Source organism: Lethenteron reissneri, chromosome 4 (assembly GCF_015708825.2).
Source record: "Lethenteron reissneri isolate LAM-NWPU_2019-01 chromosome 4, ASM1570882v1, whole genome shotgun sequence".
NCBI lineage: Eukaryota > Metazoa > Chordata > Hyperoartia > Petromyzontiformes > Petromyzontidae > Lethenteron > Lethenteron reissneri.
Window position 1 is genome coordinate 1,839,687 of NC_083782.1, and position 17,954 is coordinate 1,857,640.

Below are 17,954 nucleotides of genomic sequence, written 5' to 3' on the forward strand. Positions count from 1 at the left end.
GGGTGAAGCTCTACTACCTCCCAGAAATAAGAAAAGTAGAATTAATAGTTTGCACAAGTATTTTCTGTGAAAGGATGAAGAGCGACGAACCTTGGACGAATAACAACTGCTTACGTATGGTGACATATTTAAGAGCATAATGAAGTTTGGAAGGAGTGCTGGTGAAGTAATAGGATAGAGATAGGGTTTAACAGGATACAATGATGGAGTGTATTAGTGGCTATAAGCTGTTTCACTAGCAGGTGTAGTGACAAATGGAGCATCAACTATGGACGAGAAATAACGAGGGCTGCCAGTGGTGGAGTTGTGTTTGGCACTAGATATGGCCGGGAGGGACAGCAGTAGAATACACAGCAGAATTGCCATCTTTAAAATAACAAAGAACCACAACAGTTAAACACACACGTGAAAACGTACAGGTAGGCCGAGCGCGAGTAATGTCTTGCCGCACTCGTCGCACATGTACGGCTTCTCGCCCGTTTGACGAGCGCCCTCCACGTAGGCCTCGACGTAGGCCCCGACATAGGCCTCGACGTAGGCCTCGACGTAGGCCTCGAAGTAGGCCTCGAAGTAGGCCTCGACGTAGGCCCCGACGTAGGCCTCGACGTAGGCCTCGAAGTAGGCCTCGACGTAGGCCTCGACGTAGGCCCCGACGTAGGCCCCGACGTAGGCCCCGACGTAGACCCCGACGTAGGCCTCGACGTAGGCCCCGACGTAGGCCCCGACGTAGACCCCGACGTAGGCCTCGACGTAGGCCCCGACGTAGGCCCCGACGTAGACCCCGACGTAGGCCCCGACGTAGGCCCCGACGTAGGCCCCGACGTAGACCCCGACGTAGGCCTCGACGTAGGCCTCGAAGTAGACCCCGACGTAGGCCTCGAAGTAGGCCTCGACGTAGGCCTCGACGTAGGCCCCGACGTAGGCCCCGACGTAGGCCTCGACGTAGGCCTCGACGTAGGCCCCGACGTAGGCCCCGACGTAGGCCCCGACGTAGGCCCCGACGTAGGCCCCGACGTAGGCCCCGACGTAGGCCCCGACGTAGGCCTCGAAGTAGGCCTCGACGTAGGCCTCGACGTAGGCCCCGACGTAGGCCCCGACGTAGGCCCCGACGTAGGCCCCGACGTAGGCCTCGACGTAGGCCTCGACGTAGGCCCCGACGTAGGCCCCGACGTAGGCCTCGACGTAGGCCCCGACGTAGGCCCCGACGTAGGCCTCGACGTAGGCCCCGACGTAAACCCCGACGTAGGCCTCGACGTAGGCCTCGACGTAGGCCCCGACGTAGGTCCCCACGTAGGCCCCGACGTAGGCCTCGAAGTAGGCCCCGACGTAGGCCTCAACGTAAGCCCCGACATAGGCCCCAACGCAGGCCCCGACGCAGGCCTCGACGTAGGCCTGGGCTGGGGGGGGTAGCCAGGCTGGCTACCACACTAACTAACTACCACATTAACTACCACATTAACTACAACAATAACCACAACACTAACTACCAAACTAACCACAACAACCACACTGACAATCACCGCACTACCACACCAACCACCACACTACTAGAACTAACTCCCACACTAACTACCACACCAACCACAACACCACACTAACTACCACACTAACACCACACTAACGAATACACTAACTCCCCCACTAACTACTACACTAACTACCACACTAACAAGCAGCACTCTTCTCTACTCTCGCCAGCCACACAGCGCCCGCTCTGTAACCCCCACACAGCTCACTCACACACACAGCTCACTCACACACACAACTCACTCACACACACAACTCACTCACACGCAGCTCATTCTTACTCATTCTCACGCACAGCTCACACTCACAAGCTCACTCACACGCCGCCATCTTGCCTCTAAATCGTTTTAGTTTAATTTAATTGAAGGGAGCGTTGGTACAGTGGTGCCAGTGGTTCACAAAGTACTTTATGAACCCGGCGACCTGCGTTAAATTCTGGGCCATGGCAAACATTAGAGGAGAGCAATATATGAACCGGCCATGGGTTTCCCCCGCCAAATATTAACCAAACCTCGGTGACCGTCGTGGTGAGGTACGGTCACGTTTGCGCTGGGCGCGCAGGGGGCAGTTTGTCCGTAGGCCACGATGAGGCCACGGGGCCTGCAGAGTGGCTCTGCTGGGGAGGGGCGACTCGACTGGCAGAGCCGGAACGCCGAGGAAAATTCTTTTAGCACGGTTTTCTTTTGTTTGTCTCCAAGTTTTGGGTAACGCTTTGATGAATTTATCTGGTTTTTTACAGCGCGAGTCACAAATAGCAACAGAGATTTACACACCCGTTTGATTTATATTCTATCAAAGTTACAAGCATTATCGTGGCCCCACGGTTACAGAGAGACCGAGTTTATACTTAAACGCTTTCTACCAAGTTTTGGGTAATGCTTTTATCAGTTTGGCGTGATTGTGGTAGGGTCAGTCCTTAATAGCAACACAGCTTCACACTAAAGTTCGATTCGTATCGGATCAACTTCAAGACATTTATCGTGCCATCCATGTTACAGAGAGAGAAACGGAGCTACTGCGCCAATGCTTTCAAACGTGAAACACATTCCTGCGGAGGGAGCTGGTAGGAACGTTGGGTTGCTCGGTCAATGGCCAGGGTCAACGGCGGCGTGGTGTATTCCGCAAATATGCCCGACTGTGAGGGCGGGCACAAGCCGGCGTGAGTAGGTTAAACATTGAGTTTTATAAGGGCACCACGGGGTGACCAGCCCCTCCCCATCCTCCCCTCCCCTCCCCACCCAGCCCCACCCACCCCACCCAGCCCCACCCACCCCACCCAGCCCCTCCCCACCCAGCCCCTTCCCACCTTCCCCTCCCCACCCAGCCCCTCCCCACCCTCCCCTCTCCACCCAGCCCCACCCCTCCCATTTTTGGATGCACGACGGACGGACGGACGGACACAATAATCCCCTGTGGGCTGGTGAAACCAGGAGGTTCCTACCAGTAAAATGTATATATATATACACACACACATGTGCCAATTAAACACCTACGTGGGGGAGATGTGAATCACGAATCAAACCCACCACACTCCCACAAGGTTGTGGTGATTCACACGTGTCGAGATGTGGATTCAGAATAGATTTCTGGGTGGGTTCCGCAGCGTATTGACCGAGTCTGTGTCGTGAGTCTCGCTTCCCAGATTCTTATTTCGAGGCCTGGATATTGTTTTCTTAACTCCCTGACGACGCTTGGCATAGTTCCAAATGACCAAGATGTCCACGTCTGACCAGCGTGATGAAGTACGGTCAAATAAGCCCCAAACGGCTTAGGGAGGAGTTTCCTGTCTAGCAGTGGAGTAGCAGGCACGACTGTATTCGGACTCAAGCTGGTGCGGTTAAAGAGGCACATCGGAAGCGACTTTGGCAGTAGTTCTGTGAAGTGATCTTCCGCGGCCGCACTCTGACGCGAGATCATCCACGGATAGCTGCAATGGAAGTGCCTTCACGTGTTGACATAACACACTGTTGGAGAATAATCTGCGGAGGAAAAATTCATTTTGTAATAATCGTAATCTACTGATAAATTCTGGGTAAATATTTTTTTACGCATATATACACACATTTTAAAATATATTTTCAGCTAAATAAGCAAGAGACTTTTGCTGCTGACGTCTAGCGAATTCCGCGTGGGGTACTCGCGATTTTAAGCGGCTGCCGACTCAGTTCCGTCGTCGGTTTCCTTCACAAAAGAGACGTCGGTGCATTTGCTGAGGCAGAGCTTCTCCTCCGGCGCGTGACGTTATCTGTGGTCGCATCGTTAAGAAAATAATTGTGCGCAGTAGACTCGCACAGTGCCACCAAGTCCAGTGCGCTGTTAGTCTGTTACGCTACTACTGTGGCAGCGGACCCTAACAGATGTATATGTGGTGTTAAAAAACACAAAAAAGTTGTGAAATTGCGTCTTAAATATTTAAGCGAAGTTATTGTGGCTGGACGTGTTTAAAAATTATTTTGGGGGGGGGGGCACGGATAAGTTAAAGGTTCACCACTCATCTCGCTAACGGCATCACGGGTGGGAAACGGAACGACGCGGCTCGTCACGCGCCCACATCGTTGTTAAACCGCGCTCCGGGTCACATGCGGCGCGGTTCGACCTTCGACGCGGGCGGAGAAAACGAACGCGACCACCCCCCAGGGTGACAATAATGGCAGCTGCCAGAAGCCAAATGAATGGAGAAGCCAAGTGATTTTACGATTGTTTAATTATTATTTAATTTAAAAAATGACGGTGGGCACAGTAGTTACTGCACGGCGCTACGACCTGGTGACCTCAGACTCGGACTGCCGCGGTGGCGAGATGTTAACTACCTTGCCTGGTATACAGGAGGTCGTGGGGTCGATCCCGACCCTGACGCTTGCTGTATATATTGGAGTTTGCATGTCTTTTTTTTCCCCCGTGGCCGCTTGGATTTTTCTCCGGGTGTTCCAGCTTTCCCCTCCACATTTAGAAACATGCGTTTAGAGAATTTGGCTGCTATAAATTTCCACGTGATAAGCCATTTCGTTGGGCGATTATTTGAAGCTGTATAGCTCAGTGGGCCTTACCTGGTGAAATACAAAATAGTTTAGTCTTAGTTTTATTATATGAAGCCGGTGAGGCCTCTTTGAGCTAAGTGGCTCTGTTACACAGAAGACCACATGCCAAGATCGGTTAGAAGTGGTGGCAGTTATGGGACATTGTGGTTACATAGATCTATATAGAGATCCATAGATGATAAAAAAAAAATACAAAATACAGTAAAACCTTGAATTGTGAGTAACTTGATCTGTGAGTGTTTTGCAAGACGAGCAATATTTTTTGATATTTTAACTGAATTTTAACTTGATAAACGAGCGAGGTCTTGCAATACGAGTAGTAGGTACAGTATACGCTTTGTCTGCCGAGCGTCACGTGATCACAACTGAGCCGATGGTTCTTCTCTCTCTCTCGCTGCGGGATTGTGGGTAATTATCTCCCATGCTCGGTCTCAGTCGGCGTGCCTCACTCGTATAGTCAACATCCGTGTGAGCGTATACTGTTTACTATCGTGTTGTGGCCACGTGTGTGTGCGTAAAGCATTTTTTTTGTCCAAGTGTAGTGACTGTTCTTTAGTAACTGTACTGCAACAATAGGCCCCCTCCTCCTCTCCTCTCTCTCGTCTCCCTCACACCAGCCACGATTAAATGTAATTAATACATTTGATTACTTTATACAAAATTTAAATAATAAAAATATAAAAAGGTATTTTGTATTAAACACATTCCTGCGGAGGGAGCTGGTAGGAACGTTGGGTTGCTCGGTCAATGGCCAGGGTCAACGGCGGCGTGGTGTATTCCGCAAATATGCCCGACTGTGAGGGTGGGCACAAGCCGGCGTGAGTAGGTTAAACGTTGAGTTTTATAAGGGCACCACGGGGTGACCAGCCCCTCCCCACCCAGCCCCACCCCTCCCCCACCCAGCCCCACCCTCCCCACCCAGCCCCTCCCCACCCTCCCCTCCCCACCCAGCCCCTCCCCACCCTCCCCACCCAGCCCCTCCCCACCCTCCCCTCTCCACCCAACCCCACCCCTCCCATTTTTGGATGGACGACGGAAGGACACAATAATTCCGTGAGCTGGTGTAACCAGGAGGTTCCTACCAGTATAATTTTTACATGAATATTTTTGGGTTGTGGAACGAATCATCTGAGTTTCCATTATTTATTATGGGGAAATTCGCTTTGATATACGAGTGCTTTGGATTACAAGCACGTTTCCGGAACGAATTATGCTCGCAATCGAAGGTTTTACTGTACTTTCATTTTTATCAAGGTGCCATTCATGCCAACGGCATCCCACAATGCTGTACATTCATTATATATAAGGACCAAATCCCATATACTAGAGAACCCAGTTTAATCAGAGCTCAGTCTATCAGTCTGTATGTGAGTCCTATGGGTTTCTATGTGAGTCTGTGGGTCTCTATGTAAGTCTCTGGGCCCCTATGTGGGTGATGGACGACCAGGCAGAGACCATCAACTCGGGTACACGAGAGAACCTGGTTTATTCACGGGGCGTTTGAACCCAAGATCACCGCTCAGTGTGGTGCGAGCTCAGCTCGTTTGACTTACCCACTATGAAACCCCCATTGGGTTAGCCACAGCCAGCTGTGGTTCTATAAATAGCGCACCCAAATTTGCTGAGCGCTATGCTTCGAAGAGAACCGGCCAGGTGGCTCAGAGGTCAGAGATGCTGAGCTAGCACCGCTGTCGTAGCCTGGTTTCCAATCCGGGTTTCGGCTGCATGGCCACAGCGAGAGCACCGCGGTCTCAAGTGCAGCGAGTTGATGGGCTCAGCCTGGTCACCGATGACTCGCACAGAGACCCATAGACAAAGATCCCCCGTATTGCCTCAACAGACTCTTTGGGGCAAGTGATGTTAGGGAGCACCTATGAAGGTCGGCACGTCACACGAGGGGGTGGGTGGCCAGCACTACACCCGACTGCATTTGTCTCCCCAGTGGCGATGTTTACACACCGCACCAGTTAATCATTTAAATCCGACTTGACCTGAGACCCATAGATATACACGGAGACCTACAGGCTGACATAGATAGATGCTCATAGACTGTAGGCGTTACTTAACTGGGTTGCCAAGTGTAACAGTGAGTTTATGGTTTCAGCCCGGTCAGCAATGACTGCACACAAAAACAAATAACATATATTTGTTAATAATCACTTGAGTTGGCTTAATTCCACCCCTGAGAATAAAAACACACCCCCCATAGCAGAGTGTGTGGTGGGGGGGTGGGGGCGGGAGGTGAAGGGGGGGCTCCCCCTACTCGTGTGAAGGATGAGGGAGGTCACTCGTGGGCCACGCATGGTGGTGGTGCACTGCTCTCTGTTGATTTACAAACCGATTCCTCTGTCCCGTGTGAAGAAGCCACGACACCACCAACGGCGCAAACTAAATACATCAGGGAAAGGATTTAAATAAAATAAACAAAAGCGACTTCTGAGATACAGTAATGGATGAAAGTGGAGACGGATGGTAAATTGATTTTAGTTTTTTTCTTCATGTACACAGATTGATACGGTTAGAAATTGTGTTATTGTACGACATGAACACAATTCTAAACGTATTCATTGTGTTAACGTCGTTGTGTTAATGTACGACGGACGCATCGAAGGGAGCCTGACTCACCGCGCTAAATGAATACGCTCGCAATTGTGTTAACATCATATGTTATCACGATATTAACTCTCAACACATTAGCATGTGTCAGCGCACAATCTCGGCGCGTAGCGGTGTCCATGGTTGCACTGCTGTCGCAGGCGCTGTCCGGCGCGTAACCCAGGCTGTCCTCCGCATGTCATACGGCCAAGATGTCCGACGTTTCTCAACCACGTGCCGGCCGGGGGGCTTCTGGAGTTTTCTGAAGAAGCTTCCAGGCACGTGGAGTGGAAACGTCGTCAGCAATTGCCGAACGGCCGCGCGGTAACAACCGCGATGCGGCGTCGCAACTGGAGATTGTGTTCCTTTCACCGTTGCTAATATGCGGCCAACACGCAGCTAACACGCGACTAACATGCGACCACGTTTGTGTTTGTGGTTAGGAAACACTGCCCTGCACGTCGCCGTGATGCTGGGCAATCGAGGTGGGTGCTGCTGCTGAACGTTCCAAGTCTCTGCTGTGCGTGTAGCTGTGTGCGGTTGAGCTGTGTGCGGTTGAGTTGTTGGTGGTTGAGTTTTTGGTGGTTGAGTTGTTGGTGGTTGAGTTGTTGCTGGTTGAGTTGTTGGTGGTTGAGTTTTTGGTGGTTGAGTTGTTGGTGGTTGAGATGTTGGTGGTTGAGTTGTTGGTGGTTGAGTTGTTGGTGGTTGAGTTGTTGGTGGTTGAGTTGTTGGTGGTTGAGTTGTTGGTGGTTGAGTTTTTGGTGGTTGAGTTCTTGGTGGTTGAGCTGTTGGTGGTTGAGTTGTTGGTGGTTGAGTTGTTGGTGGTTGAGTTGTTGGTGGTTGAGTTGTTGGTGGTTGAGTTGTTGGTGGTTGAGTTGTTGGTGGTTGAGTTTTTGGTGGTTGAGTTGTTGGTGGTTGAGTTGTTGCTGGTTGAGTTGTTGGTGGTTGAGTTTTTGGTGGTTGAGTTGTTGGTGGTTGAGATGTTGGTGGTTGAGTTGTTGGTGGTTGAGTTGTTGGTGGTTGAGTTGTTGGTGGTTGAGTTGTTGGTGGTTGAGTTGTTGGTGGTTGAGTTTTTGGTGGTTGAGTTCTTGGTGGTTGAGCTGTTGGTGGTTGAGTTGTTGGTGGTTGAGTTGTTGGTGGTTGAGTTGTTGGTGGTTGAGTTGTTGGTGGTTGAGTTGTTGGTGGTTGAGTTGTTGGTGGTTGAGTTTTTGGTGGTTGAGTTCTTGGTGGTTGAGCTGTTGGTGGTTGAGTTGTTGGTGGTTGAGCTGCGTGTGGTTGAGTTGTTTGTGCAGCCAGCACCACACATGCCTGGCCACCTTTGTCTTCCTACTGCCGACATTCATTCGTGGACTATGCTACTTGGTGCTCATTTTAGGCTGAGTTAACCTAGTGGATGCGCAGGCCCAGTTTCAAATACATACCACCGTAATAAAAACGATATTCCCACATAGAAAGATATAAACGCATTAACTGTTTGGGCAAGTGCTAGTTAGTGAGCACCTATTAAGGTCACCACTACATGATGTGGTGGTGTGGCTGAAATCATGCCCGTCCGCCTTTGTCTCTCGAGTGCTGATACTGTTGTTAAACACGACAAGTTAAAATGTCACTGGCAGCTGACGTTAGCCGCGGGCGGGAATCGAACTCGGATGACGGAGTTTGTAGCGCACTGCGCTAACCGCTCCGCCACTATGCGTGCTTACAACATTCGCCACGAAGTGGCGGTCATGTCATCACAGCACTTGTGCCAGTCTAGTTGCACCTTGAGACCACGGGAAGTGAATTTCATAGTGTGAGCCACCAACCCTCGCTGCCTCGAGTGCTGGATTAGAGGCCTCGTGCAGCATAGACTCCTCCGCTCCTGGATACACACACAAAGCCAACATCACATCCTCACACGTCGCTTGTGCCATGCTAGGTACATGCACATAGACAAAGATCCCCCATATAGCCTTAACAGACTGTTGCAGCAAGTGCTGTTAGCAAGCACCTATGAAGGCTAGCACGGCACACGCCCAGCCGCCTTTGTCTCCCCAGTGGCAATGTTTACACATCGCACCAGGTACTCGTTTGAGGCTGAGTCGACCTAGGGAAGGCCCCGGACCGGTTCAGATAATCGTCACCGGTGTTGGCCGTGAGCGAGAATCGAACGCGGGTCGCCGGGTTCGTAGCGCAGCGTAACGCAGCGTAGCGCTAACCGCTACACCGCCGCTCCCTATACCGCTCCCACACACAGACACATACCCAGACACACTCATACACACTCGCATACATAAGCGTACCCATAGACGTACACATACACACAATTAACCTTTCAAGTTCGTGTCATGGCCACTCGTACCAGACTAGGTGCACCCACCCACGTGCCACACTGTGGGGGCTGGCTAGAGCCCCCCCACACCTCCATCTCCTTGGTGACGTAGGGGCCGGGTTACATATTGCCCGGTTGCGCCGGTTGCTAGGTGATGGCGGTTGCTAAGCAACGCGCTGCTCCGCCGCGGTCTATAAAGCATTGGCGAGCCACTGACGCTCGGACGCAGTGTGGGGGGGGGGGTCAGCACTGATTAAAGCCCTAGGGGGCAGGCAGGACAACGTGTGATGTTTGCGTGTGCGGTGTGTGTGTGTGATGTGCGTGTGCGGTATGTGTGTGTGATGTGCGTGTGCGGTGTGTGTGTGTGATGTGCGTGTGTGATGTGTATGTGTGTAGTGGTTAGCACTACGCTGCACTACGAACCTGGCGACCCGAGTTCAATTCCCGCTCATGGCCAACACAAGTGATGAATATATGAACCGCGCGTGGTGCTGGCCACACCATCCGCTCGTGCGCCGTGCCGGCCTTTATTAGTGCTCGCTGGCAGCACTTGCCCTAACATTCGAGGCTACACGCGAGATTTTTGTCTTTGTGGTTGTGTTGGTGGTGGTGTAGACTGCACGAGGGTTCTGCTGGCTCACAACGCTCCGGTCAAGTCCCGGAACGCACAGGGATGGAGTCCCCTGGCCGAGGCCGTGAGCCTGGGACATCGGCAAACGAGTGAGAAGCCAAAACACAATAACAACAACACAAAAACAATATAACAATAACAACACAGCAACACTACAACATCAACAACGCCATTAACAGCAACACGACAACACAATGACAACGGCACGTAACAACACGACGACACAACAACAGCAACAACAATACCAAATTGTTGTCCTTCCCCTGCACCTCCGATGAGCACGGTTGGCTACGTACGGTGCAAAAGAAGTTCAACATACATACGTACAACAAATAACACAACCATAACCACACAGCAACACAACAGCATCAACTCAACAACACCAATAACAACAACACAATAACAACATGACATCATAATAACAGCACAACAACAACACAACAATGCACAACGCACTAATAATAACAAAGAATAACAACACAACAATGCCACAACAATAATAACAAACATTGACAACAACACAATAATAAGGACGTCACACGCAGCAAAATCGTGGCGAGTGCTTTGGTCGCCGCGCCGTCGCCGTGGCGACACGATGGTCCATTGCACGCCACGAGACCCTGCGATCGTCGGAGCTTCCGCAAAAGTATCATCTTGTCGCGATGATCCTCATCATCATGATCACGATTCATGGGCAGATCGCCCGTAGATGCCCACTGCACATTTCGTCGCGATGATCAGCGCTCGGGTAATTTTCAAATATTTTCGTCAAAATTTCGTGGCTGAAATGTAGAGTCCCTGGTTGTCGCTGTGTCTCTTTCTCTCTGAATCACCCCCCAACCCCGACCTGCCCCCGCCACCCCCTTCCCCCTTGCCGCCATCCGCCACACTTCAGTCGCGTCGCTCGTGAGGAAGTACAAGATGCAGTCGCGGGAGAGCGCAGAAATCCGCAGGCCTCGCCTCCTCAAGGCCATGCAGGAAGTGAGAATGAGCAAGGGCAGCTGCAGCAGCACGTGAACAACACGTGAACGACACGTGAACGACACGTGAACGACACGCACACGTGAACGACATGCGAGTGAACACACGCCACCCCTGCGTGTGGAATTCGCGCCATTCCTGTGGCACAAAGCCGCTGTGTTTTGCTCACGGCCACCACCAACACCGGCGACGATTATCTGGACTGGTCCTGGGCCTCCTCCCCTATGTTGCAACGTCCCCACGTAGCAGGGCACGCCTGAGAGAGAGTTTCTCGACTCGGTGTATCCGTACGTACGCGTGTACGTCGTACGTAGCCAACCGTGCTAATCGGAGCTAGGCACAGAGGAGGCGTGTGTACAGGCAACACTGTGAGCTCCAGGGCTGGTTAAAAGGTCCGGTGCCTCAGGGGGGGGATAAAACAGTTTTTAAGCACCAGACATTCACCTCTGAGATCCTGGATTCGAATCCGTGTTGTTTGTATGTGTCGTGACTCTCGGACAATTGAACTGTAGAGGTTTCTTTATTGATTATTTAGGGCATTTCACGCAAATAACTTGGCGAGGAATGACGCACAGATAACTTGGTCAGGGATGGCACACAGATAACTTGGCGAGGAATGACACACAGATAACTTGGTCAGGGATGGCACATAGATAACTTGGTCAGGGATGGCACACAAGTAGCGACGACGCGAAGACACCGACGGCCCCAAGACGGCGATAGCGTGAAGACAGTCGACGCCGATCCCACGGCAGCCCTGAACTTCGCCTCTCGCCCCTTTTTATTCCCGGCATGGCCCTCACTCCGCCCCAGGCCACACCTTCTTTCTCGAATCCTCTAGCACGTTCCCGAACTTCCCAGATGGTTCCCCTCTGTAATTACCCCTCGTGACCATTGGCCCACGTACTGTTCCTGCACCCGCACTGTCTCTACATCCGCACTGTCTCCACACACGCACTGTCTCTATGTATGTATGTATGTTGAAATTTTTTTGTACCGTACGTAGCCAACCGTGCTAATCGGAGGTGCGGGTGAAGGACAACAAACTTAACACAAAAAGCAGTTAGAAATAAATTAGTTTTCAATCTAGTTTATAAAAAAATGCCTAGCACCAGTGGCTTTATAATATTGGAAGGAAGAGCATTCCAGACGGCCGCAGAAGCGCATCTGAAAGCATGTGTGGCTTGCATGGGTAAATAGATAATTACTGTGATGATGATAACGATGATAACGATGATGTTGATAGAATTGACGCAATGTTGTGAATATTGTGTTTCCAGCTCGGAGACTTTTACCTGGAGGTTCACTGGGACTTCCAGAGCTGGGGTGAGAACCCAGTAAACACGGATCGTTGGGCCAACATGAGACCAACGTTAGACCAACGTTGGCCCAATATTGGCATGTGGATTGAAAAGATCGAACAAAGATCACACGGAGCTTGAGGTGCACGTGATTTGTTTGTGACTTGGAGTACTTCACATCATAAGCGTGCATATATATGTTTTGATTGCGTGTTTGTGCAGACTCGCGTGTGCTCGTGTGGTTGTGCGTGCACGTGTTGTTGCGTGTATATGATTGTGCACCTGGCCTGGCACAGGCGCCGTGGTGACGTGAACGTCACTTAATGGCGAATGGCGGGCATTGGTATTGGTATATGATTGTGTGATTGGGGAGTAGTGGCGCAGCGTGCTACGTTAGGAACCCGGCAACTTGAGTTTGATTCGCAGCTAACATTGGTGATGAATATCTGAACCGGTCCTGGGTCTCCCCTAGGTCGACCTGACCTTAAAGGAGTACCTGGTGTGGTGTGTTAAGCATCAGCATTGGGGACACAAAGGTGGTCGGTTATGGTGCTGGCCACCCACCAACTCACAGCACTTGCCTCACCAGTCTGTTAAAGGCTACAGGGGGACCTTTGTCTTTTTATATTTGTGCGTTTGCGTTATTGTATTTGGTGTAATTGTGTGTTTGGACAATTGCGTGAAATGTGTATTTATGTAATTGCATGTTTGTGTGCACGCCTGTCTGTTTTTTTTTGCTAAATGTATGCTTGTGCAATTGTGCATTCGTTAGCGATTGTCTGTTCATGCAATTGTGTGTTGGTGAGATTGTGCGCCGGTGCGATTGCCTGTTGGTACGATTGTGTGTTGGTGCGATTGCATGTTCGTGCGATTGTCCATGCGATTGTCTGTCCGTGTGATTGTGTGTTCGTGAGAGTAATGGCGCGTTCCATGACTCCTGCAGTGCCACTCGTGTCCCGAATGCTGCCGTCGGATACGTGCAAGGTCTACAAGCACGGAAGCAACATAAGGTGCGCGAGCATCCGTGGTCGTCGTCACATTTCGTTCACCCACTCAAGACTCTTTCACGAGGGTCCCTGCTAAGTTATTTTTTCGAAGCAGGGGGGTGCGGTTTCCCCCTTGAATAATATGCAGTGTAATTTTTTTCAAACTCTGGATAATTCTGACCACCGTGACGCCGGCACACGACGGCCTACGCCCCTTCGGGTGACGTCCCAGGATGTTTGACATCCCGCCGTGAGCGAAGGGGGCCGCAAATACGGTTTGTACGCACCGCCGCAGTGTTAACTGGGGCGGTCTGCCTGATTCGAACCGTGAGCCTCTGCGACGATCGGCGAACGTGCTGCCGGCTGGGCCACTTGTGTATGTAGCCAACCGTGATAATCACAACCGCGACGCTGCTCCCACTGCGAGGGAAGGACACGTCACAGACGAGTCAAGCGTGTAAACGCATCGAGAACGTGTGAACGCGTCGAGCGCGTGTAAACGTGTAACCCGTTCTAGGATGGACACGACGCTGATCGATTTCAGCGACATGAAGTGGCAGCGGGGTGACCTCAGCATCTTGTTCGGCGGAGAGACGACGTCGAGCCAAGCGTTCACCGTGCTCGACAACAGCAGTCGCGTGTACCAGCGCATCCAGTACAAGGTGCGCGCGACGCTCATCACACCGCCACGCTGCTCCCACCCTCATCACACCTTCACGCTGCTCCACTCCCATCACACCACCACGCTGCTCCCACACTCATCACACCACCACGCTGCTCCACTCTCATCACACCGCCACGCTGCTCCCACCCTCATCATACCGCCACTCTGCCCCCACCCTCATCACACCGCCACTCTGCTCCCACTCCCATCACACCACCACGCTGCTCCCACTCTCATCACACCTTCACGCTGCTCCCACTCCCATCACACCACCACGCTGCTCCACTCTCATCACACCGCCACGCTGCTCCCACCCTCATCACACCGCCACTCTGCCCCCACCCTCATCACACCGCCACTCTGCTCCCACTCCCATCACACCACCACGCTGCTCCCACTCCCATCACACCGCCACTCTGCCCCCACTCTCATCACACCGCCACGCTGCTCCACTCTCATCACACCACCACGCTGCTCCCACCCTCATCACACCGCCACTCTGCTCCACTCTCATCACACCGCCACGCTGCTCCCACTCTCATCACACCGTCACGCTGCTCCACTTTCATCACACTGCCACGCTGCTCCCACCCTCATCACACCGCCACTCTGCTCCACTCTCATCACACCGCCACTCTGCCCCCACTCCCATCACACCACCACGCTGCTCCCACTCTCATCACACCGCCACGCTGCTCCCACTCTCATCACACCACCACGCTGCTCCCACTCTCATCACACCGCCACTCTGCTCCACTCTCATCACACCACCACGCTGCTCCCACCCTCATCACACCGCCACTCTGCTCCACTCTCATCACACCACCACGCTGCTCCCACCCTCATCACACCACCACGCTGCTCCACTCTCATCACACCGCCACTCTGCTCCACTCTCATCACACCACCACGCTGCTCCCACCCTCATCACACCACCACGCTGCTCCACTCTCATCACACTGCCACGCTGCTCCCACCCTCATCACACCGCCACTCTGCTCCACTCTCATCACACCGCCACTCTGCCCCCACTCCCATCACACCACCACTCTGCTCCACTCTCATCACACCACCACGCTGCTCCCACTCTCATCACACCGCCACGCTGCTCCCACTCCCATCACACCACCACGCTGCTCCACTCTCATCACACCACCACGCTGCTCCCACCCTCATCACACCACCACGCTGCTCCACTCTCATCACACCACCACGCTGCTCCCACCCTCATCACACCGCCACGCTGCTCCCACTCCCATCACACCACCACGCTGCTCCCACTCCCATCACACCGCCACTCTGCTCCCACTCCCATCACACCACCACGCTGCTCCACTCTCATCACACCACCACGCTGCTCCCACCCTCATCACACCACCACGCTGCTCCCACTCCCATCACACCACCACGCTGCTCCACTCTCATCACACCACCACGCTGCTCCACTCTCATCACACCGCCACGCTGCTCCCACCCTCATCACACCGCCACTCTGCTCCCACTCCCATCACACCACCACGCTGCTCCACTCTCATCACACCGCCACGCTGCTCCCACCCTCATCACACCGCCACTCTGCTCCCACTCCCATCACACCACCACGCTGCTCCACTCTCATCACACCGCCACGCTGCTCCCACCCTCATCACACCGCCACTCTGCTCCCACTCCCATCACACTGCCACGCTGCTCCCACCCTCATCACACTGCCACTCTGCTCCCACTCCCATCACACCGCCACTCTGCCCCCACTTTCATCACACCGCCACGCTGCTTCACTCTCATCACACCGCCACGCTGCTCCCACCCTCATCACACCGCCACTCTGCTCCAACTCGCCATATCCTCTGCCTTGCCAGGAGATGGCAGTACAGCAAAGTGTTCCCCCCCACCCTGGCACGCGTGGGGTTTTCTTCTCCCGCACGTATAAACATTCATTATTTGGCTGAAACCACCTCAATATATAGAGGACCGCAGAGCTTGGGCAATCGTTGGTCGTGTTTGGTTGTACTTCCCCCACACCTCTGATTAGCAAGGTGAGGTACGTACGGCGTGAAAGAAGTTCAACATACATACATACCATATAGCTGGTTTAACACATGTTATCAAAATCAGTTATACATGGAAAACTTTTAAACAAGAGCACTTTCCTCGAGTACATTAAACCCATCTTTTTGGTTTAGATATGTTGATGACACGTTGGTTGTCTGGCCACATGGTAAAGATACACTTAATGGTTTTCTCAATCATCTCAATGCACAAAACCCGGCCGTCCAGTTCACTCCCATTCCTAGATATTTTGCTTGGACATGGTCTAAATGACAAAATAACGCACAGCGTTTACCGAAAGCGAACACACACTGATGCCTATGTGAATGCAGATTCAGATCATCACCCAGCTCAGAAATCCTCTCTTATCAAGACACTCATACATCGGGCTAAAACAGTATCAGATCGTGAAAGTCTAGTGAGAGAGATTAATGTTAAAGAAGCAGTAAGACAAAATGGCTACAATAATGCTCAAATTAACAGAGCACTGACTGCCAAATCACGAACGCAAAGCAACACTGCTGAAAGCGATCAGATTGTTGAAACAATCAAAATACCATATTTCTCAGGAGTAACTGACAAATTAGCCCGTGTTTTGCAAAAGCAAGACATTAAAGTAAGATTTGGTACAGTATACAAAATTCAAAAACTAGTCTCTTGCCCTAAAGACGAATTACCTAAATTACTAACAGAAGGTGTATATCGGATTAATTGTTTATGTGGCAGATGCTATATTGGTCAGACGGGATGAAACATCAGCATAAGACTAAAAGAACACCAAAGGAACATTAAATTATCTCAAACACAACTGTCGGTAGTGGTGGAACATATTTCTCAACAAGGACACTCAATTGATTTTGATACCGTTGAAGTGTTGTGTAAAACAAATTATTTCTGGCCAAGACTAATTAGATAATCCATTGAAATTGAGAGAAATACAAATAACTTTAATCGCTCTGACAGCTACAGGCTTAGTGCGGCCTGGAAGCGTATTATTAAATAAAATATATATTACAATTACAATTCCTTATAGGGGAAATAAATACTAATGAACAAAATTGAATGATTACCAAGCTATTATATAATTATAATACCCTCCCCGCCTCAAATCACTGCACCTAATTGGGTTAAATGATGACGTCACCCTGCTGCTGCTCTATTTAAGACTGGGAACAGATGGAGGGCTTCACCATTCTGGCGAATTTCCCAATGATGCTGGATGTAATTACCAGCGAAACATCGTACTCAAAAATTGTAAATGATGTTGAATCACTCTTCAACACACCGGTGGGCTAAAATAGTGAACTATTTGTCTTTTGAAAACGTGACACTTTTTTTACTGTTTGGCCGTGTCGGGTGGTGGAGGGTTACGACACATTAATAAATAACGCGATCTAACCTGAAACACCTTTATTATGAACTCTATGTAGCTGCTGCTGCTTTCCCACACAGCTGTGGCCCCTCCTCTTGGCGCCGCTGACTCGTCCTCTCCATCTCTCTTTCTCTACGGGAGGAAAGAGCGAATGCCGCCTGTCGGGTGCGGTGTTACCAGTTGAAGTTGTTATTGTGAGAGCCAATTTACCACCTCCGTGTTGGTGATCTATCTGTGCGGCCCCCAACCCCCATTAGCCCGGAATATCAGGACTGATTGGTTCATATTGTGTCTGCATGGACGATCTGTCCAGGGCTTATTAGGTGTTTAAGACGTGGTGCTGCGAGATATTGTCAGATGGCGGTACGTACGTACGCACACACACACGCATGTGTGGTGGGATTTACTCACAGTTCTTTGAATTTCTTCCCTTAAGTCGACTCGGTCTTATAAAAAATGTGGACTGTGCATGGTGCGAAGTTGAAGCAAAAAGGCAGCC

The 17,954-nt window shown here is 51.5% G+C and overlaps 1 protein-coding gene across 6 annotated transcripts in view; it reads left to right on the plus strand.

Annotated features, from left to right (window-relative positions):
• The window catches only part of LOC133348972 (ankyrin repeat domain-containing protein 13C-like), a 34,623-nt gene that overhangs the window by 8,677 nt on the left and 7,992 nt on the right, over positions 1-17,954 (plus strand). For all 6 annotated transcript variants that reach the window (XM_061562170.1, XM_061562161.1, XM_061562193.1 and 3 more), the window contains 6 exons: positions 7,604-7,645; positions 10,087-10,191; positions 10,998-11,083; positions 12,364-12,409; positions 13,328-13,394; positions 13,888-14,032. In XM_061562170.1, the coding sequence (XP_061418154.1) occupies positions 7,604-7,645; positions 10,087-10,191; positions 10,998-11,083; positions 12,364-12,409; positions 13,328-13,394; positions 13,888-14,032 (491 nt within the window). The remainder of the gene's footprint in view (positions 1-7,603; positions 7,646-10,086; positions 10,192-10,997; positions 11,084-12,363; positions 12,410-13,327; positions 13,395-13,887; positions 14,033-17,954) is intronic.